At 38.9% G+C, this 26443-nt stretch overlaps 3 protein-coding genes across 17 annotated transcripts in view; all 3 read right to left on the bottom strand.

Annotated features, from left to right (window-relative positions):
- Window positions 1-7410: 7410 nt before the first annotated feature.
- On the bottom strand, window positions 7411-8726 carry fgfbp1a (fibroblast growth factor binding protein 1a). The gene has a single exon (XM_017691957.2). It carries the CDS (start codon window positions 8517-8519, stop codon window positions 7887-7889), a length of 633 nt encoding a protein of 210 aa, XP_017547446.1. The 5' UTR covers window positions 8520-8726; the 3' UTR covers window positions 7411-7886.
- Window positions 8727-10063: 1337 nt separating this feature from the next.
- Window positions 10064-10888, bottom strand: fgfbp2a (fibroblast growth factor binding protein 2a). The gene has a single exon (XM_017691956.2). It carries the CDS (start codon window positions 10886-10888, stop codon window positions 10070-10072), a length of 819 nt encoding a protein of 272 aa, XP_017547445.2. The 3' UTR covers window positions 10064-10069.
- Window positions 10889-14831: 3943 nt separating this feature from the next.
- prom1a (prominin 1a) overlaps window positions 14832-26443 on the bottom strand; it is a 109840-nt gene continuing 98228 nt past the window's right edge. For 8 of the 15 annotated variants that reach the window (XM_037540602.1, XM_017692058.2, XM_017692059.2 and 5 more), the window contains 5 exons: window positions 24959-25074; window positions 24380-24403; window positions 19085-19197; window positions 17843-17877; window positions 14832-16897 (listed from right to left, as the gene is read on the bottom strand). In XM_037540602.1, coding sequence (XP_037396499.1) covers window positions 19128-19197; window positions 24380-24403; window positions 24959-25074 — 210 coding nt within the window. In that variant the 3' untranslated portion in view covers window positions 14832-16897; window positions 17843-17877; window positions 19085-19127. Of the gene's footprint in view, window positions 16898-17842; window positions 17878-19084; window positions 19198-22720; window positions 24732-24954; window positions 25075-26443 lie in introns of those variants that run through there. The other 7 variants (XM_017692060.2, XM_017692066.2, XM_037540604.1 and 4 more) reach the window with 7 other exon arrangements.

Below are 26443 nucleotides of genomic sequence, written 5' to 3'. Positions count from 1 at the left end.
GAGAGTGGAATATAATAGTTCAGGGTACCATTCCAGAGCTGCTGGTTCAAATCCAAAATGGGGCATTAGCAGATTTGGGCTTCTGGTATTAACCTTTCTGCTCTCATGTTGCGTTGTTGGAAAACTATTATAAAAAAATGAATAAACGTGGAACCATACTGAGCCAGCTATTGAACACATTTTTCTTGTTTTTAATCTTTTTCCTTCAGTTTTGTGGAATTTTATGCACCAACACCAGTCATAATTCATTTTTGCACAGATTTTCAACATCTCACCAGTTGTCCAATCTCTCAGAATCAAATAAGATCAAGCTTTTCTTTCAGTTCTGTTTGCCTGCCCTGTATTAAGCCACTTTCAAATAGCAGTCTGGTGATAAAGGACCCCTTACTTGGAAGTCAGGCCCACTCATATTTCAGTCTCTTAAGAAGTCCCCTGACGCCCATGAAAATGTTACAAAATGAAATTCTTCATGTGTTCTTATAATAAAATATGAACCCAAAGAAGCTCTTACATCCACAAGGCTTAAAGAAATAAATGATACTGACAAGCTCTCCTTAGGATCGAGCACATCAAACTAGGGACCTTTCTGGCCAAAGTGCTGCTGAGATTAGCCTTTACCTTCATCTAACGCTCTGAATTCAGACCTTGCTAATTAGATGATGAGCTGAATCAGGTGGGTTTTATGAGGCAGTGTGCTGAAATCTGCAGTGTTGTGGCCCACGAAGATTGAATCCTGACACATGTGCCTTAGGTCACCCCCTATTTTCAGCTGATATTATAACCATGGCATCATTTAGACAGCTGCATGTTGCCATTGGTCCCATAACTGTTTAACACAAATTCAGCAATAAGGCACAGAGGAACACATTTTTCAACACAGCTTTAAGCTTCTACATTTTAGCTCAGCTAAATTGTGCCAGCACCCAGCATAAGCTATTGCTTACTTGAGTAATGAGTTCGATAGTGAAGTTGCCTGTGATAAGGAAAGTTCGGTACTGAAACAATTATATTTTCAACGATTCACTCCAGACTACTAGTGCGGTATAATGTAGGCCTGTGTGTTAATTAGCTGATACCAGCTGCTGTAAGCTGTCAGCTTGGCAGTTAATGTGGGATCAGCAATTGTGTATTGTGTTAAATGTTTCTTTTTCTCCTCTGGTTATGCTAGCTACAACGAAGAAGGCCAATTGGTGGTTATCATCCTTGGTATAGTGATGCCCCTGGGACATAACGCTTTCTAGGTAGCCTCACAACCTGTAACCAGAGCCCCCTATCAATGGAATTCTGGATACATCACTGGTTCCGACCAAAATCCTCAGGAGTAATAAACTCTTGACATGTGCAGATCTTCTGGAACCTGCACTAATACAGTTGCATCGCACCAGGAACAGCACAACACTTAATTGTCTTCCACTTCAATAACTAGACTGTCCGCAGTAACGACGCTCTACATCACTTCAGAGTGAATGTGTGGCTAAACTGCTCATAGGTAAATATGTTCATGGTTGTGACATCACAATTCTAAAAGGGTTGATTTTGCATCTTAGTTGACTGTACGGACTGGTGAACAAATTGTATGTTCTGTCGCAAATAATGTTTAGTATATCAACTTATTTTATTTGTAAAAAATGAACAAGAATGTTTAACAGTTAGATAAGAAGCAAATATAGACATTTTAGTTTTATGTCTGGTCTCAACACGTTGGGTTCTATACACAGTTAATTGTTATGTGCCTGAGGGAAATGCCTCTCTTTTCCTTCACAATCTACATTCCAAAAATAATGTTTATATCCTCCAGTCATCATATAATGGCTATAGGATCATTAAGAACCTTGACACAACGCCAGCAAACTTCACTCTCTACCTGCCTTTTCCACGCTTTTCAGTTGAGAATAGATCATCTCTTAGCTTCTCTCATTGTATAAGACAGCATCATAGTTCATGGACTTCTGTCACTTGACCAGATCTGGAAAGTGTTAAGAACCATTTGTTGTTCTCAGAAAGGAGCAGCCACAGCATGTGTGTGAGCTTCGTTTCATAATCACAGGCTGGTTTTTACACATAGATTTTTCCCAAAACCCACAAGCGGCTTCTCGTCATGCTAGAGTGCGTTTTACTTCTCAGTGTTAAAAACAATAGTTACTGCATTATGAAAGTTTATTAAAACCTCCATGTGGTTGGCTGAGTGCACAGAAATAACAAAAACACATTCTTTTCAAGCAAAACTAACTTTGAGGCGGTCATCAGAAGACTTGGCCTATTCTAATGACTAAATCCTAATAGTAGATCATTTGGCAACTAACTTCTGGACCTCTTATCTCTAGAATTTCCTGCTGTAGTAATGTATATCTTTATAATCTGCAGGCTAAAATCATGGTAAACTGAATTTTCCTCATTAAAAAAGCTTGCTACAGTATGTAAACACAGTTAATCCACAGTCCATCCTGTCAATAAATGTAAACTTACCTGCAAAACCAGCCCAATTTAAATCCACTGATTTCCAAAGTCACAAAAGTCAGTGTATTTGCATAAATGCACTTATTCAGCCTACAGCAGTTTAGCTCCACCCACTCACACTGAAGTTATAGGCAGTGTTTCAGTCTGATCTGCTTTTTGAATGAGGTGCAATACAGGACAGCCAGTCCAAACAGGGCCTTTGCATATAAGGGTTTTAAAGACACAGTCAGGGTTATAACTGCTTCTGGCACATCAAACCATACAAATGTCATAAGTGGATGTCAAATGAAAAAAATATATAAGCCCAGGTTAAATGTTCTAAGGCTATGTTGACATTACAAGCCTCATTTCTCAATTTTAATTTTTTTTGCTCAGATCTGATCTTTCAAACTTGAATGAGTAAATTTTTGTAGGTAAGTGACTCAAATTGTCATTTTTTTAATCTGTCAAGTTTTATTACACACTTCTATAACCTAGGAACAGCTTAATTAGTTAGCATTAAATCCATGTAGTAACTGAGTAATAAGCCTTAGTATGTAAAAAAAATAGTATGGAATTTTAAAGGGTTTAATCTGAACAGCCTTGCATACCTTTTCTTGTGTAGCAAGAAAAAAATGAAAAAGGATCAGATTTTTGCTTTTGCACAATATATTGGCACTAATTTTAGGTTTTGAGCTGCTACCTCATGAACTATAAATGACGGCACATGCATAGTTTCTAGTATGCTTGACCTTGAATCAGATATGTACCAAATCTAGGACTTAGATTTGAAAAGATCAGATTTGTGTGTCCACAAAACTCTGAAAACATCAGATCTGAGTCTCATTCAGGCAAAACATTTGATTTGTGCCACTTCAGCCTAGTAATATGAATGCAGCCTAAGTAAACAACTCTAAATCAGTTTCTAGTTTAATTTTATTTGTTAATTCTATGCAAATTGTAAATGAAATGCTAAAATAGAGAGCATTGTGACTGACCAGGAACTCTTTGTACTTAACTCCTTTTCGCAGTAACCATTAAATTTAATTTCTGCTGTTTTATCTTAGCACAGTTCTCTTTCTCGGTTGGTGTTTTTCACTCCTCCCCTTTTACCCACCATTGCTCACTAGCAGCTCAACACAGAGTCACAACATTTTACACACAGAGAGCCAACAGTGTCCTAGTTATCACGATAACAAGTTACGGGGAAAAATATATTATTTGATTAAACTATTGAAACATATCTGAGTCCATTTCCATTCCACTGACCACTGCTGGGCCTGCAGAAAGTGGTTAACATCAGCAAGTTGGAGAGAAAGTCACTGATTTCTACACTCTCTCTCTCCCTCTCTCTCTCTCTCACCCAAACACAATGTTGGAATGTTAGAGCTGCTATTAGACCTATTTTAAGCCGAGGGGTGAATTAAGGCTTGCTTCTGTTACTAAAATGCACCATCGCTCATACGTTTTCCCCTCTTCATCTAATATGAAAAGCAATTCAGAGACGATGTACTGAAAGATTAAAGTATGAAAACAAAGAATTATACAGTACATTCCAACAGTTTATGAGCTGTAGTTCATTCCTCAGTTCAACCAGTCGAGTGTTTTGCAATTTAATAACACCTCATGATCATTATATACTGTAGTAGGAATTACCTGCCAGCATCAGATGTTTTACTCAACCATCAAAGACGTGTAAATATACAACTAAATATAATACAAAAAGTTTCAATATGTCAATTCTTTTCCTTTTCCAGCTCTTTTAAGTTCTGTTTATCTGATGGGGACAGTTTTGGTGTCTGCCAGGTCTTCCAGGTGATTGTTACGAGTCTCATTTTCTCTGTAGCTTTTAATCAATTTTAAACTCTAGTTTAAACTCCTGCTTTTTCATCTGTTTTTCTTTGTCTTTGACTTTACAAGTGGATATTTTTATATCTAATCTCCTGAAAAACGAATAACTTAAACTCAATGGCCATTTTGATCAGAAATTAAATCATTGAAGGGAGATCTCTCCTAGAAAATAAGAGTGATAGAAGTTTAGTTCAGCGTCTGTGTGATTTCTAGACCTATACAAAGCAATATTAACATTATTTTTCAAAAGAAGGCTAATGGGAAAACACTATCTTGAGGCAACAAAGGTGTGTTTCGTTGCGTAACAGTGAAAAATTTAGATTAGATTAGATTAGCTTTGTCTCAGACACTAACCTGACACTGAGAACTGATGTGTTTCTTTATGAATCTGTTTTCTAAACCCCTTAAATTGCCACACTTGCTGAATCCCAGGGCTTATTAATAAGTAATACACCTTAGAAAAAAGATACAAACTGGTTGAGTTGTTCTTTAATTATAGGAGTGAGGATTAGGGGTGTGCAAGTGTATTAGACTACTCGGTTAATCATTAGAAAAGCCAATAATCAAATGAAATGAAATGAAATGAAATTTATTTGTATAGCGCTTTTTACAATGGATGTTGTCACAAAGCAGCTTTACAGAATTTCGGAAAAGACAAAGTTTCAACAGGACTGTAAGAATGTACAGAAACCCCCTGGTGGGCAAGCTAGGGGCAACAGTGGCAAGGAAAAACTCCCTCAGAACTGAGGAAGAAACCTTGGGAGGAACCAGGCTCCAGAACCCATCCTCCTCTGGTCAAACTACCTACAAGTGATTATACTACTAATATTAATAGCAGTAATATTGGTATTAGGAATAACTAGGAGTCTATGAGAACATCAGCGTAGGGTGGGCAGCTCGTCCAAGGCAGGTGGTGGCAGCTGGGGCATGGGCAGCTGGTCTGAAGTGAGTAGCAGAAGGGCTCAGCAGTCGGTCGTCCTTCAGTGTCCAGCCGGACATATGGGTGATTGTATACTCGGAAAGAAAGCAGCGAGATGGAATTAGTTTTACTCTATCCGTTTGTACATAAACAGGGAATGTAAACATTTCCAGAGTGTGGCTAATGACTCCGGCAGGTCTGACTATGACAGCTTAACTTAAAGGAGAGAACCAGAAGGACACACAGACACGGCAGCACTCTGAAACAGTTCGGCATCCCTCCACTCCACCGTCCACAAACTTGAGTGACCGCGTGCGAGCAGCGGGACGACAGCACCAGCGTCTCAGTTTACTATAATTCCCTGTGTCCATGGACCCCTGGATCTGCTGCCTTTATCTAAGGTGGAAAATTAGCTAAGAAAAAAGCTAAACTGAACAAGTGAGTTTTCAGCCTAGTCTTAAAGATTGAGACTGTGTCTGAGTCCCGAACAGTTTCTGGAAGATCATTCCAGAGTTTGGGGGCTTTATAAGAAAAAGCTCTTCCCCCAGCTGAAACCTTCTGAATTCTGGGGACTATTAATAAGCCAGCACTCAGCATTTTTTAAGTGTGATGCAAATGTACAAATGCTTCTTGAGGTCACTGATAAAGGGAAAATGCAATAAGCAGTGTATTTTTACAGCTAATTTTTTCCACAAATCTTGCTTCGTCTTCACATCCTATCGTGTGTGGAGTTTAATATTATATCAGGTTTCTTTCTACTGTGTGGGTGGGATGGTGATGAAATGTGCAGGTACATGTCAGACTGTTTACTCAGTTCCCTTCAATAAGAGAGAGAGGAGGAAGTCCGCCCTTTTGTGGTTTGCAGCACTTTGTACTCATAGTTCAGCTTGGGGACTTGAATAAATGTTTAGATGTAGTACTGGAGTCTGAGATTACATGTACATTAATCATTACATTTCCTCTGAATTTATCTGTTATCAGAGCAAGTACATGGACCTGGACGTTAGAGTCAATATCAGAATGAACAAAGCCTATTCATACACTTCATATAGCCAAAAGTATTTAGACACCCCTTTAGTTAGCCGGTTTGGTTACTTTAAGGTACACCCATTCTTGACAAAGGTGTTCAGTTGCACCCACACAACTTGCATCATTTGCATAGAAAAGCACTGTGAATAAAATGGGACACTGGAGCAGATGCATGTGAGCTTAAGGTTCAACATGCCCACCACCAAGCATCTGTACATGTGTGTGATAAGTACCACTGGGATGAGTTGGAGTGACATTTGTGCTTCAGAACTAATCATCCATCAGTAATACGTGACCTTACTAATGCTCTCGTGGCTGAGTGCAATCAAATCCATACAAAAGTTCTTTCAGAAAAGTAAAGGCTGTTAGTGCAGCAAACTCTCTATAAATTGCACTGATTTTAGAAGAAACTGCTGTCTACAAATCTTGGACATATTATGTATGGTTGCATGGTATCAATGGAAAGCCATGAAAGAAGTCAATTGAACAATTTATACCAATCAAAAAGCATGACGGCATATAAAGATAGGAGGCTTCATCAGTTTCAGTGAGTTCAGGCTGAGTGTCCAAAGCTTTAAAATGTTAGCATGATGTTTTGAATGGCCAAAGCTAGTTTGTTAAAAACAGCCAAATACAGCCATAATGTATGTAAAAATGCCAGATTTTTAAAGTATCTCAAGTGGCCACTGTAGGGTTCTCATTTAGCAGCTGTAGCCAGTCAGCAGCCTGTCCATGTTATCCACCCTCACACACACACACACACACACACACACACACACACACACACACACACACACACACACACACACACACACACACACACACTAACAGCAGGCCATGTAGGAGGGGACCAGAGTGAAAGACACAGCACCTCCACACTTTTATTCCCTGTAGGTTCAACCAACACCACATGTTCAATATAAATGTGTGGGGGGTGTACAGTGTGAAGGCACTGAAAATGTGTTATTTTAGATGTTCTTCACAGAAAAAGATCAAGTGCTGAGAAATCTGAGGTTGAAACAATAATACATTGCATAATTGTTTCTTTTGGTAAATGTTGAAAATAGGTCCCAAAGACCCCAACACCACAGAAGGGTTAAAAGGCCCAATTATAGCCTTCTCTGCAAAAATATTCCAAGAACTGCTGTGAAACTCAGCTGCTGGAGTCGACTAAGAAATGTAGCAAGGAATTTATTTCAGGTAGTGTCAGTCTACCAGATGTATTACAGATGAGGTGAGACATACAGAAAAAAAGTTACACAACTTAAATTTTATATATACATAGCATTACTTTAGATCAATAGGAGCAGAACATAAAACTAAAAGTTCCCTTGCAGAAGAGCAACCAGTCGTCTTTAAAAGAATGGGACTTCCACTAACATAGTTGGGAATGTTAGCAGCCTAGCACTAATAGTAACAAAATAGTAAAATATATTTAGTTAGATTTTGATGAGATGGACAAGGTAAATCCTCTATAGGGATGATATCAATTGTTTCTGGTATATTCCAAAATATAAATAGAAAATATTATATATTATATTAGAATATAATACATTATAATGTAATATTGTAATTCTAAGTACATTACATTGTTATTTGCTGAGGAAATGATGTCACAGCCAAACACTATAACTGCTTCCAAACATCACACTCAACAATCCTCATTCTGAACCATGGCAAAGAAAAAGGAGCAAATTGAAGACCAAGTGCTACTGCAGTGTTCCTTAGCAAGCTTGTTTGAATGAGAAAGTCCCTTGCAGTCCTGGTTGCTGAGCTGGGGTGGATGCTCGGCCTTGGCGGGGGTCCTGAGGCTGAAATGCGCCTCCTTGCTCGCGTTTTTGCACACAGTTGCCTTGACCAGTGCTTTAGGGTCATGGCACAGTTTCTTCTGCTTCTTCAAGGAGCGAGCAATCTGCTTCCAGAACTTTCCGGAGTTGGACTCATACTGAGGACACAGTCTTGGATTTGCAATGTACTCACAGTGGAAGCTCTCATTTCCCTTGGTGCAGCTGATGCTAAGGACAAGTGAATGGTCTCCTGTGGCCTCCCAGCTGCACTGTGTCTTGTCTTTGGTGGAAAACCGGCCTTTGGATGGAACCTTTCCACCGGACTTCTTCTCATTTTCTCGGTGGCTAGGTGAGGTCGGCTTTGGAGCGAAAGTGTTCTGCTTCACTCGTCCTCGTCCCTTCCTCTCCTGCTGTTCCTTTCTGCCCTCGGCCTGCAGAATGTGTTGCGCCATGCAGACCAGGATGAGCACCACAAATGTGGCCTTTAAGCACAACATTCCTTAGGAATGGTTTCACAAAGACTGCAGAGAAAAGCTGAAACCCTGCAAAGATACAGTTAGCTTTTCATCTGATCAAATCGAAAAACCAGAGTGGTGGTGTAGCTCCTTTCACAGTTGAAATCCAGCTGAAATGTGTCTCGGTTAAGCAGCCCAAAGCAAGCATGCCTAGCCTGCAGCATGGAGCTGGAATGCAGGCTGACACCTGAGGTGCTCGTGCATGGTCTTTATAGGCCTCCTTCCGGGCACACACCTTTATTTGAGCCGCCTGACTCACACACACACACACACACACACACACACACACATATACACACGCACGCACGCACGCACACACACACACCCTACACACACGTACACTCACACACAAGTTTGTATTCCCGTCTTTGAGGGGTATTTCCTTTGTTATATCTCTTAATTTAGCAAAATGATGCTGTGCTACATTCATAAATCCTGTGCTAAAGCAGATTTAAATAAATGATGCTATTTTTTAATGTAAATGTCCCCACAATGTCTTAAAAAGATCATGTTTTCTAATCATCATTGATCATCTTGGGAAGACTTGGTTCCCAGGAAATGTAATATACAAAGCCACACGTACCTATACACCCACACACCAAAACTTGGATAATCTCTTACAGGAATGTGATCTTCATAGGAGAGAAACTATATAATAATATATATATATATATATATATATATATATATATATATATATATATATATATATCCACACATGTATATCTGTTAGAAAATTTACAAAATGTGCAATTTCACTAGGGATGCAAAACTTTTACATATGACAGTATATGAAGTCTGTATCTGGACTAACGACAATAGACATTAGTCCAGATAGACATAATTCTGCTTCATTTCCCACCACTGGAGTCTGACAGCTGGCCAGTTTGTTCACATATAGCTGTTATGCTTCTCTCTCTCTCTCTCTCTCTCTCTCTCTCGTGCTCTGTCTAACACACTAACACGCCAGCTCCCCCTGCTGTACATTACACTGCCAAATCAGAGGCAAAGGTATAATAAACATTTATTCATTATATGTACAATCGTACACTGATTGATCACTGTATAAGACAGTTACTGAGACAGCTGAGTACTTTCTAATGTAGTTAAAGTACATCGCAAATCATAATTTGGATTGTTACCTGTCCAGAAATGGCCTAATTCCCACAAACCTCTGGACAGGATTTTTATTAGTGTACATACATAAAAAATACAGATTTTAAAAGTCTCCATGACAATGCCCATATACTGTTCAGTACACATGAAGCTTAGAGGACAAAGAAGATACATGAAGCTTCTGTCTCAACACTACACACCTGAAGAGTAAATTTGGTGGTGTCTCATAGTGATCCAAAGGTAGACCAAGTCACATGGTTAATCATGGTCAGCTTAGTCCATTCACTCCTTCACATCTTGTATAGCTGACGACTGTATATGACAATATACTTAGGAAAACTGCAAGAACAACTTTAAATTCAATTAACATTCAGTTAACATTCAATAACAAAATGATTTACTTAGCACACCTTTCCTCAGTATGTAAACCAGCCAATGACAAAGGCACAGACGCCGTGTAAGGAAGGCCAGCAGTGCTGCTGAGCCATCCTCTTAGCTGTACTCAAGGCAGCTGGAATGGTTGGTGGTGGTGCTGTTGTTGCTGGTGTAGTCATCTTTGGTTTCAGTACTGTCATCGATCTTGCTGATTTGGTTCCTGATGTTCCTCTACGCTGCTCTGCTCTGGCTTGATCTGGTTTCACTGCTTGAGATCTGGAAGGGGTTTTCGGTGATTTTGTTCTTTGCTTTGCTCCACTTGACCTAACTTGTTCTGGCCTGACTTGATCGGATTTTGGATAGTCAGGCCTGGCCTGCCTTGGCCTGATCTCTTCCCTGGTGGTTGGAGTTTCCGTAGTATCTCTTCTAGTCCAGTTTGGCTGGACTGGTGCATCATAGGATGAGGAGGAGGTAGCGAAGACCATTTGGGCCTCGTCAGATGCTTTTTTGCACATGAAAGGTTTGAATGTGCTCTTTCCCTGGCAGGCATTCCTCAATTTGCGCAGGTCCCACATGATCTGCGTGAAGAAGTGGCGTGGGTTGTTGTTGTAGGGATGGCAAATGTATGGCTTGCCTTGGTACTCGCACCAGTAGGATCTGTCCCGGGATTGGCAGGAGATGCGCAGTTTGGTCAGCTCACCCTGTCCCGTTACCATCATAGAGCATTGATCCTTGGCTTTGGTAGAAAACTGAATGGGGTCTTCCCAAACACTTCTTCTCTGTTCTTCTCCATCATGGCTCTGGGCAAGGGATGCCCAGATGCAGCAGGACAGCAGAAGTGCACTGGCCAGGCTGTGCATATTGAAAGCTGAGCTGTTGGAGGCTGAGACTGAGAGGCAGTTAGACGCCCACTGCTATTTATGACCACTGCTCACAAAGAGGGCGTTTAAGCTACAATAAGGGCAAGGCAACATGTCTTCTGGCCTTGAGAGAGGGGGAGCTCAGCCCCCTTACACTGCTGGCATGGTCATCTGGGCACTATCAATTAGAAGCAGGCACATGTGAAACCAATTGAGAGCAACACATACGGCTTAACATAGAGGGTGCACACCCAAACCCAAAATGCATGTGGTGCTTTAAGCAATTGGTGGGAGAACACCACAGCTATATATGTGCGCTATTCTCTATGTGAATTCTTATGAACGGAATTTTTTTACAAGTGGCCGTATTTTAAAAATAAACTGTTGACAATGGTCAAGAAGTGGCATTCCCATTTTTATAAGGCCCAACCACTAAAAACATGACACTCAACAACATACATACTGTTCAAGACATGCGCAATCTGGAAATCAGAACATTCAGCAGAGCGTTTTATTACTACGCAAAGAGAATCCATTCAAATGCAAACTATGGGCACTGATATAAAAGCTGATTGTGATGTGAAACTGGGGTGGGTGTGTAGGGCCAGGGTCAGGACCCACTGAGGTAGGCTATTGACACTTAACTCCCATTTTTAAGCAATCTGGCCTTCATGGAACAAGGGGACCCAAAATGTATAAATGCACAATAGTTCTGCTTCACTGCAGCCACTCAAAACCTTTGGTCCTAGATTAAGCCAGGGAGCCAAGCATCTCTGTTAGCAATTTAATGCTGAGAATTGAATAGATGAAGCATATTTAAAGGGGCAGTGTGTAAGATTTAGGGGGATATATTAGCAGAAATGGAATATATCATAAAAATACATGTTTTCATTAGTGTATAATCACATATAACTATGAATCATTGTGTTTCCGTTTGCTTATAATGAGGCCTTCATATCTACATAGAGACTTACTTTTGCATCAGAGGCCGTCATGTTGAGCACGTTTCTAGAGTAGCCCTGACTACATACTCTTGAGAGTGCCTTTCACAGTTTTATGTTGAAGTGGCAGCTTGAATTTGGTGGTGCTATAGCTGAGGTTGGAAGACATAGAAAGAGGAAGAATCAGTGGCTGCTGTGGTGCTGGTTAAACCTTTTGTGTTGAGAAAAACTGGGGACTCAAAAAAGCAAAAACATGAAGAAGCAAAATGAAATCGGGACGGGAGAAGCTGAAAGTTCTACTGCATGCTTGGAAAGGGAGGGGTGAGGAAGAGATATTCAGTTGGTTGCAGTCTTCAACCTCACCACTAGATGCCACAAAATCTTACATGCAGTACCTTTAAAACACAAACATTTAGTGTGGTAATTCTTTGAACGTGATCACTGTTGTGTATTTACATCTACAATGAAAGCTGTTATACAGTGAGTATATATACAGTATAAATACAGTGTATAAATACACTGTATAAATACAGTGAGTAACATGCTAATCATATTTGGAAATGGGATTTTCTGGGTTTTGAAACAAGAAATCTCTTAATCTCATAATCTTCTTTAATGAATTTCACCATTGTTATTAATTTATGATGCATATAATAAAATCAAAAGCAGGCTGTACTCATCTCAAGTCAAAGAAGCTGCAATAGTGCATAATCAAGCAAGTCAATATGTTGCAAATAGAGCAGTTCATTTGAGTCTAAAAAGAACTTTACCAATTTTAAATGACTAATATTGTCGCTAATAAGTGACCACCATTCCTTAATCAAACATCCAAAGCCAGAAAAGTGAAAGTGGTCATATAGACAAACTGGTGACTGAACGTTTGTAAAGTTGACCGTCTAAAAAAAAGGAATGCTCACAAAGGATGGACCATAGGGCTCATCATATAATAAGCAAGTGCTTATTTATACATAGAGGATATGATGCCATGAGAACATGGTCAAATGATAGAGATCAGGCAGAGGAAGCATCTACAATGTCTGTGACGTACATTATTTTCTTTGCCAGATAATCTAAAGCACTGTATTATTTTTAGTTTATATTACTTAATTTTAGAGCTGGCCAAAAATATTATCATGATAAACAAAATTCATATTGTTTGATATTGATACATATTGCAATAAATGTTAAATCATTATTTCTTTCAAGTTTGAAGGCAGATTTTTGCTACAGAGTGGTTAATTGTGGTTTTAAACTATCCTTTATGGTCGGATCATGACTGAACACTCAAACATCTGTCATGGGAGAGTGGGAGAAACAGCTGCTGAGCTGTTTTTACCAGCTGGGAAGGCACGGCTACAATTTTTTAGCAGTCATAATTTAAGAAAGAAAAGATTATTTTTAGCTGTCTGGTGACGAGCGCTCAGCTATCCTATTACAAATGCTAAACAAGCAGCCAACAACAGTGCTAAACATCGCAGTACTCGCAGTGGATTTCTCTATACTGTCGTAGTGAACCGCAATATATCTGACACTCGCTGTTTAAAAGCATTAACTGCAGTGCGAATCTCTCACACCAGACAAATGGAGTCCTGCTTTTAGCTACATTTAAACTGAAAGTGGTGCTTGAGTGTCGTGTTTGATCTACAGTATCATCAGTTCATCGTGTTGTGCGAGTGATGGAGTGCTGCTTCAAGTTAGCCAGCTGCTAAAAAAAGCTAGCTTGGAAAGATAGCGTTCTCTCGCTTTCCAATGCCTCACAACTTCCTCAGTTTTCTTTCATTTAAATCAGGGCTGTAACTAACATGAACCCACTTTTGAATGCACTAATACTAAAATATGACAGAGCATTGTAACACAGTGATTGAATTGTGTGGAGCGGACGTGATTTAACACTGCTAAAGCTTGTTATGATGTACACAAAGAGGTGAGCTCACTTTAGGACAGTTATGCCACTTATCTCTTCATTCAGGTCACAGGAGAGCAGATAGCTGGTCGCTCCACCCAAACAAGGAATGTATAATTTAAAGTATATTTGGCGACCCTTTTTTACTCCTCTCCCCCTCCCTCCCTATTCATGTTGAAAAACATGGAAATATGCCCTCTTCTGGTGACAGCAGAGTAGTGTTGCTTTTCTTGCAGTAGAAAACGTCACCAAGGCTGTCGCTTGAGTATGAGAGTGTTGCATTATATCAAAAATTTTTCGAACATGGCTTATCACTCTATCAAGGAAAAGTTATATCATGATAATTATCGGTTTTATTGCCCAGCTCTTTTCTTCCTATACAATAAACACATAACATTCTGTCTTGTAATCACTACTTTATGTAGTGATTTTTCTCATTTACTCAGTCAACTAAAATAAATACTTTCAGTGATACATTGCAAAGCTAAATATTTGCTTAGATAGAAAAACTTCAAAAACACTTCTGCACTCTTCCATTTTTTACTGTTGTTTATGTGAGCAGACAGAATAATAAACTAACTACAGTGCGAAACAAAACTATAAAGCAAACAGTTTTAGATTTACATAAAATTGTGCATCCAACACTTCATCACGTTTCTTAGGTGACTGTGTGGTGACTGACAAAGTATTCCTCTATTAAGAACACTAGTGTTGAGAGTGTTTTGAGTGGTTTGGTAGATGTGGGGTATTTAGGGTATGAAATTAAGTGCTGAGCAGCAGATTTCTGCCAAGAGGGGTGTAAAGAGTTTTGAAAAAAAAAAAGCACTGAAAAATGCCATTGCCATTAGCCATTGTAAATAACAGTGTTAAAGATGGCATATCAGTCTCTAATATGTTCATGCTTCAATTGTGGCTTATTTTAAAGCTTAGTAGTTTTAAAAGAAAGAACATTGGATCAATATCAGCCGACACACAGGATTTTAATATCAATATCAGTATCAGAAAATAAAGTGGTATAAGTGGACTAAGAAACATGGCACCTGCATCATGTCACCCCAAATGACGGAATTTAAACAGAAATAAGCAGAAACTGAAGATGTTAATTCAGTTTAAATTTTATTCACAATATTTTACAGTATAGCCAGCCTAACCACTTGGACTTGAAAACCAGCTGCGTTAACAACCAGCCCCCACGACTGCTAAATGCCACAGAACGTCAGCAGAACGTCTTTGAGCAAGCTTAACACACCACCAGGCGTACTACCACTGCACCTGGTGGGGAAAAACAGTGCATGATAAATCAAGACCACAGCCAACAGCAGAATGGAGGTGCCTAAGGTGCCTTGGGGAACTGAAATGAAGAAGAGTAAAATTCAGGTAGAACACTTTATCTGAGGCCTGCGTAACACTGCCATATACTCATATACTCAAGTGATTTAAACGTTATGATAAAAAACATCTAGCACCTGACATGATTATTAACATCAGACAGAAATATTATCAAAGTCATAGTGATGAACTAGAGATATTTGGTGATGTAACTGGTGATATTAGACTATGACAGTATTAAGTAGGCATTGTTATAGTCTTCAAGTAAAGTGTCAAGACAAAATGCATTTTGTAAATTTGCTCCTAGGTTGTCACTTATCCAAAAACATACAAGCATTTTTGAGATATATTACATTCACCCTTTTGATAGCTTGTCAGTGAAAGTAATTGTAAATACCCCAAAACAAAACAAAACAAAACAAAACAAAACAAAACAAAACAAAACAAAACAAAACAAAACAAAAAAGAAACCCTACTAAGACCTGAGATCTACATTAAAAATAGATTTTGGTGTCAAAAAGCAATTTTTCTTGGAGAGTTGTAAGACTATGCCTACTGTGATGAGCTCTCCTGGTTAGTATCATAAGAAGGGCAGTGTAAAAAACCCTGGCTATTAATTAATGTAAACTAAATTACACAACTGCCACATTCCTATTTGCCCAAACAGTTAGCAATGTTATTGCTACAAGTTAAAATCATATCTTGAACATCTCAAGACATGCAACAGTGATCTGACACCCACAGAAGAATTTTCTGGCAGCACTTGACTTTATAGTCCGGTAATAAAAGGGTAATAACGTAAAACTAATTATTAACTATATATTAACAACTAAATTATGTATTTTTTTATTAATGTAATTAACTGTAATTTATAACTTGTATGTATTTTTTTTTATTTTATTAACTACATGTTACTGCTACATTATATTTTTCTTTAGTAACAACCTGAAAATTAGCATGTAATTTACTACGACTTGTTACCATAGTATTACCATGTCATTACCAGCTTATTACCCATCTGTAAAGTGCTACCAAATTTTCTCCCATTGTTATCCAGGCCTTTGCTAAATTTGTATGTAGGATGAACACCGGCTTGCATTTACAGTTGTCCTTTTTCACTGTGCACAGGTACCATGGACTAAAGAAAAAAAATTTAAAAGGCAACAATTCATTCAGCCTCAGAATGGCTTGACAAATATTCCACACTTGGAGTGTATATTCATACATATGTTGCATATAATGTTGGTGGCTCATAGGCCATTGGCCTTAGATGGCATTGTCACTCTATTCAAGAGTGTGGTCTGCAGATAGGTTTACGTCACCTTACACATGAATAAAAATCATCTAGTCTCTCAGACAGGCCCCTAACAAAGTTCAAGAGGTTCGTATACTGACAAACTTGAACTCCAGACAGTGTAGTCTCCACAAACATAAAAAAGCAGACTAAATAAAAAACAATAGTGATGAGAAAAAAGAAACTGTTTTGAGAGTAATGCAGCAGTTGTTATGTCTGCCAAAAGTGACCTCTCAGTGACTGTAAACAAAGACACATACATACAGTAGCTAAACATTGAGGCCTCCCTGACTCCATGACTGATATAACAGTGCTGTAACAATGAAGCAATCTCTTCATGTGATGTGAAAAAGTGAAAGGCGTCAGAGGGAAACGTCCATGAGGCAGCGTCATCGTAGCAGGACAAGGATCTGAAAAAAGTGTCATAGTTTCATCATAGGAGAATATACAGTATAACATGAAGATGGACTCCATTTCTTGGCCCTCTTCTGATGGCATCCCCCCTCTGAACTGGGCCAGCTGTTCATCAGGTGGGCAATAGTCTGAAATAAAAAATGAATATAGCAAAGAGTAATGCATCATAAGATTATCAAGACTGGAATACATTTATGCTGAAAAAGTAATGCATTTCCAATTTAATAAACTGTTGCCATAAGTATGTAAATCGAAAGACAAAATTATATTGATGCAATATACAGTATAGTGCAAAGGTCAGAGACTGACCATGTATTCATTTATTTAATTTCCAGTCAGAATGGCCTTTGTTGTCAGAAAACAGACGTAAGAGAAAACAGAATAAAACCAAACATATATTTTTTTCATTGGATACACTCTTTGACCTTTTTACAGTTCCATTCTTTTTAGGCGGCTTGTTTCCAGTTCTAGAAGTTGGTTGCATTTTCTGCTGCTCACCATTTGAATACCTCAAACACAATCAGTGATGCTGAGATCTGGACTCTGAGGTGGTCAGTCCCTTGGCCTGAGAACATTAGCAGCTTCTTTGATTGATTCTGTAAATGCACTTTTCTGTTTCCTTTTCTCAGTGAGGCTTCTTGGCAGCTACACATCCTTCCAGACCCATAGTGCTGAGTCGTCTTCTCACAGTGGAAGGATGGACAGAAACACTTGTGGATGTTTTCAAATCTGAAGCAGATCTTCAAAAATGAAAGCTTTAAGTGCTGTTTGTCTGATGGGGACAGTTTTTGTGTCTACCAGGCCTTGCAGGTTGTTGTTAAGGGAGTCCATTTTCTCTGCAGCTTTTAATCTTTTGTGGATCTCCAGTTTTGGAAACTGCTGTTTTTTCCCCACTTATTTTTCCTTTCACTGTCCTCTTTCTTATGCAAGTATATTTTTATATATAGTGTAGATATTATATGAAATAACTCAATACCGTGTATTTAATGGCCATTTTGACTTGAAATTAAATAAATGAAGGGCATTTTTTACCAGTACATCCTATATTCACAAATGAGTCAAAAGAGACTTACAGTCCAGTTAATTTCAGTTCCATGTCCCAATAGAGCTAGAAGAACAGGAAAAAAGATGAATGACTTTAAGGAAGTGCATTAAAAGGCCAACCAAAGTGTGAATGAGCCAAAAGAAGAAAGTGGTTTGAAAAGGCAGAGCAACAAAATAAACATGAAGCTCAGAGATAATGTCTGTTTGCAGAGTTCTTAAACATGTTTGCAGTCAAACATCGGCAAGCAATGGTCAGTAATTCACACAGTACAGACCTTCACACAGCACAAAGTCTTGCAGACACACAATTCTAAAATGTGGAAAGATTGTTGATAAACATGGCACCGGACAGCACTGAAAAAATGTGATGCGTTTCCTCATTGATTCAAATATTCACATATCCACATGAATGAAATACATTAAATCAACATGATTTTCAAAAAAAGGATACACTGAAAGGCTAAATTGTCTTATGGTCATATGTATATTTTATTTAATTGGGAATTTCAACATTTTTCTAAAGGTCTTCATGATTAAATAGTATGTCAACAAGGTCATTTAGAGTGGTTTGGTGTGAAATGTTCACTTCTAGAGAATCTTACTGAGTCAGAATTGTTCACAGTGGTGGTGATAGGAACCAGATATCCAAAGAGTTTAATCCCTTCCAAGGTTCCCTCACAGAAAGATTAAATTGTTATGAATATTCTGCCTGATTCCTGAGATATTGTTTTTTAAAAACCAAGTCAGGTAAATGCAAGGTTTTTGCAAAACAGTCCTACAATAAAAACTTACTATTTTCAGATTTACTACTATTTTACCAACATTATCAATATTAGATATGAAAAGACATATGTAGGTTAACTGGTAGCTTTGGATAGTAAAATAAAATAGCAATGCTTGCATTGTAGACAATGAGACCCCTGGTTCCTATCAACACCAATGTTAAGAAGTCTCTTTCATTTAAAACTCAGTGATCAAACTTCACAGAAATCTTTTAAAAACTGGTGCAGTTCTCCTTTAAGTGGAAATGGTATGAATATTTGAATGACGTTAATTTAATGCATCACTTTTTTCAGAGAGGAAGAAGAAGTCAATGGCAGTCAGTGGAAAACAAAACATAAGTTGACAAGCAATTAAGCAGAAAACAAAGCACTATCAGTGGTTATTTGTACAAATCATGCAACAGTGACAGTAGCTAATTTGTGAGGTCATGCCAGCTGGCAAGGTGGAATAACAGTGACCATCTCCTTTCATCCAGTGACCATCAGTACCTTTCTGGAGTTTTGGGAAAAAAACAAAAGCTCCTCCTTCATGTCACCAGTCGGCATGGCGAGGGGGCGCGGAGGCCCGTGGGAATCGAGTCATAGTGTCATAGGCAGGGATGCTTGGGGCACAAAGGAAGAGATGGTCAGCGCTCGGCCAGCCTGTATTCAACATCCCCCCACCCACCTCTTTCTCTAAAGGACCCCTTTACTCTCTCATACCCCTCCAGTGTGCGAGAAGAGCAGGACGCAAGCCTTCCCATGCCACACAGAGCACTCCAGTGGGGCCTCAAATGTCGCTACAAATATGTATTCTGACTTTAAAGGGCTCATATTTTACATTTTACTGTAATGTAAAATGTGCCTCATGGAGATGTGGAGAATGGATGTTCTACTAATTCTAGCATAGAATGCAAATGCATTGCTTGTGCACCAAAGTTCATAAACAACCAGCATCAATCAGACAACTCATATGTGCATTAGGCCTTGCAACAGCATGAATACATTCATGACTTTTATTCATTTGACTTTTGTTCAAAATAAAAAGCATATTGAATCGTGAACCCAGTATGTATAATTAAATCAAATCGTGGTCTGATTTGGCCCCTGCTTTCTTGTATTCTATTTACACTTATAATATATATGTGAGTTTTGCTAGCAAAAATGATCATACTTCATCTTTACATGTCCAATAACTTTGTATCCATTCAAATTAAACAGGCTCTTTTACGGAGCCTTTAAGACTGACACATATACAAGATGTGTTCTGATTAGCCATTGTGACAAGCGCCCTAGTGATATCATAACCATGATGAATTCAAAACAAGCTGTTTAGGGCCTGGATTTGATTCCTACATATTTGACTGGAAAGAAAAGAGTTACAGCTTTCATATAACACCAACCTTTTAAGTGTAGCTCATGAATTATGAAAGTTCTGAGTAAAGAATTGTGAAGTGTGTTCTGGAACCCCCAGTTTTGAAGAGTTTTCAAAGAGCATGACTTTTTTTAATTTAAAAGGACATAGATTAATTAATATTCTAACGCTTCTCAATCAGCTTGCAAATTAAAATACATATTAATATTTTACATATTAAATAAAGATAGTAGAGAATGTTGGGTTTTAACAGTAGTGTTGCCATGAAATATCTTTGAAAAATAAATAATCATTGATAAGTAATGTGAATGTTTCCCACAAAGAAAACTAGTTGATGTAGTTTTTACACTGCCAAAGTTTAAAACATATATTTTATTTGGACCACACAAATGCAATCTAAGCTGCAAAAACAGCTCATTTTTAATAGTTTTTATGATGTCATAAATCCACCTATTCATACAGTAGTTTAGTGTAAATGGCTGGGGATAAAGTTAAAGGGACGTTTCAGTCAGAACTGCTTTTTTGAGGCACAATACAGGGTGACCAATCAGCTCTGTTATATTTACATGTATCAGTCTTAAAGGCACAGTAACAAAATCAGTCTGTGTAACTCTCAGGGATAAACAGAGGTTTGAAAATGGTCATTGTAAAAATGAATCCTGACCTCAAGGAAAACAATAAAATGTCAAAAATGTAGAATATGAGCCCTTTAACATACTGACCTCTCTACAGCTGAAAGCCTCTTTTATATTGAGCATTGTGGGACTTGTAGCTATGCACTCTGTGTGCCAGCCTGGCACTGCGTCCTGCCCTGAATTGCACGACCATATCTCATTATGTCCTGAACAGAGATGACTTGGGCAGGCATGCAGTTAGTGATGAAGAGCAGGCAGTGAAAGAACCACCAATAACGGTAGATTTAGTCTTGTCAGCGTCACATGCAAGAAAACAGGCAATGCAAAAAACAGACCAAAAATCAACCAGTGAGTGCTTATGGTTGCAGTACACTGTGGTCATACTTTCTGGAGCATGCAGTGTTAATATGAGGTCATACGCATTCAGCCACAGTGTGTACAGGCATCACAGCCGCCATCACTGCTGTTGAGCTAGCCATCACGCTAACACCGAGTAAGAGACGAGAACCGAAAACAGCAACGTGGGTGACTCCCATGCTTGTGCTAGGAAAGGGCAATTTTTCACCCCACATGCACTGCACCTCCTACAAACCCAATTCTAAAACAGCTGGGATGGAACATGAAATGCTAAAAAAATCACAGAAAGCAGTCATTAATAAATTCTGGTTTTACACCATATTTTATGTTTTACCTTATGGACAATATTGTGTTTTACGAAACATATGCTCATTCTGAATTTAATGTCTTCAGCATATTCCAAAAAAATGGGACAAGAGCATGTATATCACTGTGCTACACCTTTCCTTTCAAAAATATTTATTAATTGCTTATGGATTGAAGACACAAACTGACCTAGTTTTGACAGCATACATCTTCTGCCATTCTTCTTTTATACAAGCCTTTGTGTAAGTACAGCTACGTATCCATACAGGGCCTTTGTTATCATATTTAGGGCTTAATAAGAAACCCGTTTTCCACATTAGTCAGACAGGCCAGTCTAGCACCTGAATTCTGATTACACAGCCATGATGTTCTAACACCAGCAGAAAGTGACCTGGTGTTGTCATGCTGAAATAAGCCTGGATGTTCCTGACAAAAGACGTCTAGAAGGCAGCATATGTTGCTCCAAAAAATAAATGGTACATTCATAGATGAGCAGGTTACCCACTAATGCCCCCCATACCATAACAGACACTGTTTTTAAACTTGATGCTTTTTACTTGATTGAGTAAAAATCTGGATGGTCCATTTGTTCTTTGGCCCAGAGAACATTATTTCCATGAATAATCTGAAAGGTTGACTCATCAGACCATAAAACACTTTTCTGCAGTGCATCAGTCCATTTCAGATGAGCTTGAGCCCAACGGACCAGCTTTTCACCCTCTCATGGATTGTTGAGGGGGCATGGGAGTTTGCCAACCCATGTGTTTTGTGGATTTGGAGAAGGCTTACAACCGTGTTCCCTGAGATATCCTGTGGGAGGTTCTCCAGGAGTATGGGGTGCTGGGACTACTACTTTGGGCCATTCAATCTCTGTACCTCTGGAGTGAGCGCTGGGTTCGTATACTCAGCATTAAGTCGGACCTTTTCAGCTTTAGTGTTGGACTACGGCAAGGTTGTGCCCTGTCTCCACTCCTGTTAGTGATCTCTTAATGGACAGGGTGTCAAGGCGTAGCTGTGGCATTATGTGTGGAGACCGGAGGGCGCCGTCTCTGCTATTTGCAGACCATGTTGTTCTTTTGGCTGGATCACATGGATGCCTATAGCGCTCACTGGAGTGTTTTGCAGCGAATTTTGAAATGGGTACTTTGCGGATCAGCACCTCCAAGTCTGAGTCCAGGTGGAGGAGTTTAAGCACCTCGGGGTCTTGTTCACGAGTGATGGGAAGAGGGATCATGAGATTGTCCGCAGGCTGGGACAGGCGGCAGCAGTAATGTGGTCACCGTACTGGACTGTGGTGGTGAAGAGGGAGCTGAGCCATAAAGCGAAGTTCTCTGTTTACCGGTCAGTCTACATCCCAACCCTCACCTATAGTCATGAGCTGTGGGTAATGACCGAAAGAGTGAGATTGCGAATACAAGTGGCAGAAATGAACTTTCTTCACAGGGTGGCGGGCTACACTCTATTTGATAGGGTGAGGAGCTCGGCCATCTGGGAGGAGCTCGGAGTAGAGCAGCTACTCCTCCGCATTGAGAGGAGCCAGCTGAGGTGGTTCGGGCATCTGATTTGGATGCCCCCTGGACGCTTCCCGGTGGGAGTGTACCAGGCACAGTCTACCGGGATAAGACCCCAGGTTTGTCCTAGGACCCGCTGGAGGGATTACATCTCCAAGTTGGCCTGGGAGCGGCTTGGGGTCCCTGGGAATGCGTTGGAGGAAGTTGCTGGGGACAGGGTCGTCTGGGATTCTCTGCTCTCCCAACTACCCTATCTGGACTAAGTGGTTAACGACGACGACGATGATGATTGAGCCCAAGGAAATCAAGCCTATGTGGTGATATCCATCACAGAAGCATGATGGTTTTTAACCTCTTAAAATCCCAGGCTTATTACATGTTTAGGCTTATTATTCAGCAACTACAGGGACTTCAGTGCAAACTGGCTGATCTATTCTTAGATTAAAAAAAATATGTAATAAAACGTTGGGCCTGGTGTTGGGCACTGGCCATTTCAGGGGTTAATGCAGTGCCATCTGAGGGGTTGAAAGCCATGGGAATTAATTTGTAGTTTTCTGCCTTTTACTTTACGCACAGAGATTTTTTTAGATTTCCTAAATCTTTTGATGTTATTTTGTACTACAGAGGGTAAAATCCTTGCAATCCCTGGCTGAAGAACAGTATTTTTAATTTCAGATTTTTTCCTAATACGTTTTTTTAACAGTGGCCAAACTCGACCCATCCCTGCCCATAAACAACTAGGCCTTTCCTGGATGTTCCTATTATATCCAACCATTGCATCATCATTTCTTTTGTACATTTCACAATGTTTATAGTCTGAAATTGCTCCTACTCAAACTTTTTTTGAGCATCTATTTGAGAAAGAATGTATATTTACATGAAACAATGAAGTTGAACTTCTCTTTCAGATGCTTTTTTTCAAATACAGATGAAGGTAGATGTATAAATGACTGCTTTCTGTTTTTACATGCATTTTACCTACTGTCCCAACAGTTTTGGCATTGGGTTTGAACATCTTATTATACTGTCTTTGGACCCACCACCCCAAACCTTGCATGCAAGTCATTAAGATTCCATCCACTCAGTGCAAGGGGGTTTGGTTCTTTTTACCTTGTCATTACAGGGTTTTGGATACCTTGTAAACGTTCATTATAATAACCATTATTACCAATTTCCATACTGAAACAAAACATTAAATACAAACAAATCATAAACAAAATATGGCGTGAGACAAATGACATGCGATTGGGCAACTGGGGTTGGGCTTAGTCTCAAACGTCAGCATGTTCATGTGAATATAAAATAAGTTTAAGTACAAATTGTAATAGTTTTTCACAAAATGTAACAATGTAAAATATACAGAAATCGTGAAATTGATTTTTTTTATAAGGTGATGAGTTCAACAGCCCTTTATGTTAAACAAGGGAGCTTTTTTTTAAAGAAGACAACACACAAAGACAAGCAAGACCCTTCACCGGAGAAGCATTCCAAGGCTAAAAGCTTAAACCAGCACCAAATATTTAGCAGAGAGATTTCTGTACAAAACAGGTAGAGATGTCTTATTAATGAGTTTCTCAAAAGAAGAGAGCAGGAGGAAAAATGGGGAATAAAAACAGCTTACGTTTTCATGGGAATTGTCTCAATGCTAAAAAGATACAAGACAAGCAAGATCATTAAACCAACTGTGAAAGAAAATGCACCAGAGAGCTTTGCGTACAGCGACATCGCTTCAGATGTCAAAACCGTCTCCGGTCAAGACACTTGGTGAGTTGTCTATAGCAATGTTTCATTACTGTAAGTGCATGTGAATGACTGAAATTACTAAAAAGAAAACATTTAATATATACAGTATATATACAGTTTTAGATAAAGTGCAGAGTGCTGGACTGAGAGAAATCAAAAAATGGACATAGATGGAAATAGCAAGAACTGGTTATCATAATGTGAAATGCCAAGTCCCTGAGACAGAAGAACTGGAAATAGTGAGGGAAACAGAGGGAAAAGAGGAAGAACAAAGAGAGAGAGAAAAAAAGAGCCTGGTTACTCTTTCTACCATTTACTGAAAAAGACAAAGAATAGTGATGAGATGAAGATTCTCTCTTTAGTACCACTGCACTGTTTCTATCAGTTGAAATTCCTTGTCCCATGGGTTAACATTGATACAGTAGTTGGTCTGAAACAGACCGGAATGGCTACTCACTCATCATAGACGTCCTCTGTGTCCATTCTGCGGTAGAACTTAGCCAGTCTCACAGACAGGATGATGCTGGGGAGCAGAAACAGAGTGGAGCATCCCAGCCCGAACCAGAAGGTGTTCTGCAATATACACAAGAGAACAATTTTTCAGTGGTTCAGGTACATACAATTGATCAAAGCATCACACTAAACAAAAACGAATGGATGAAGCTAAGGAGATGTTTCATCTCATTAGCACAAAAGCAAGTTGCAATTTCATATTATATTATATTCTCACTGAAGCAATTGTGAAAATCTTTCAAAGGTGTGGATTCTAAAATTTCAGTAATAGCTCAATTTTGTTTATTAAAATATTTTATGATGCAAATTTGCCATCTGAATTTTGTCATTTTTGTCATTGGTACAAATGTAATTCATTCAATAAATGTAACTCATTACAAAACTCTTATTAATTATGTAGTTATGCATAAATGTAATTACATGATGCAAATGAAATGTGTAGAAAAAGGCAATTCTAAGTAATTTAAGATAACATAATCCTTTATAAGTTTCAACAAAGAGGAAATTCACAGTACTACAGCAGCAAAGGTATATAAAGGTAGATAAAGGCATATTAAGGCACTCAAAAAGTAAAAAAAAAAGAAAGAAAAGGTAAAAACAGCATAACACAGCAATTACCAACATTAATTTAAAGCACATACATTAAAAGCAAAACACTGAGAATTTAGGTTTTCAAAAGGCCACATCAGACGTGTTGCACTGTGTACTACTGTGTAGTAGCACATGGCAGGTACTGTACACAGGGCTGCTATACTACATATAACATGTTGCAGTGCACATTTGGCCTTTACTACCTCTTCACAAACTGTGCTTTAGAGCTGAAAGACAAAGTTAAAAAAAAAACAAACACTAGGATAACAATATTTTCTCATGTAACTTCTATTAGCATCTAAAAGACTGACTTCCTTTCTCTGGGCAAATTTAAAACTTTCTGATATGACCTTCATTTACTGTAGTATTGGCAAAATTCTGAGTGGCGTGTTGTGATGGCTTGAGAAACTGAACAGTGCTCATAGTCACTGAGCTCTACTGCTCCACCATCATTTACCTCTTTCTGCAGTCTCCCTAGTGGGCTATTGTACCAGTGGAATGGAAATCCCCTTGATATATTTAATTAATCTGATCAATAAATACTTTTCCTCCATATCTCTGTTACTGGATTAACTAGGACACTGTTGGTTGTGTGTGAAATGCTGTGACTGCTCAAATGCTGTTTCGCTTCAACTTTATTGAAGAACAAATGCACAGTGCAAAAGCTGAGTGACCGCTATAATGTGCACTGACCTAAAAAAATTAATTGCATTTTAAGGCTACTGTGTAAAAGGCTTAAACTGTTTTGTAGGACTATATATCTATATACGTAGGACTGGTAGACTAGTTTTGATATCCATATTTGTACTTTACTGGTGAAAGAGACCTCAGAGTTCCC

This window comes from Pygocentrus nattereri, chromosome 8 (assembly GCF_015220715.1).
Source record: "Pygocentrus nattereri isolate fPygNat1 chromosome 8, fPygNat1.pri, whole genome shotgun sequence".
Lineage (NCBI taxonomy): Eukaryota > Metazoa > Chordata > Actinopteri > Characiformes > Serrasalmidae > Pygocentrus > Pygocentrus nattereri.
This window is presented reverse-complemented; position numbering and strand designations above follow the sequence as displayed.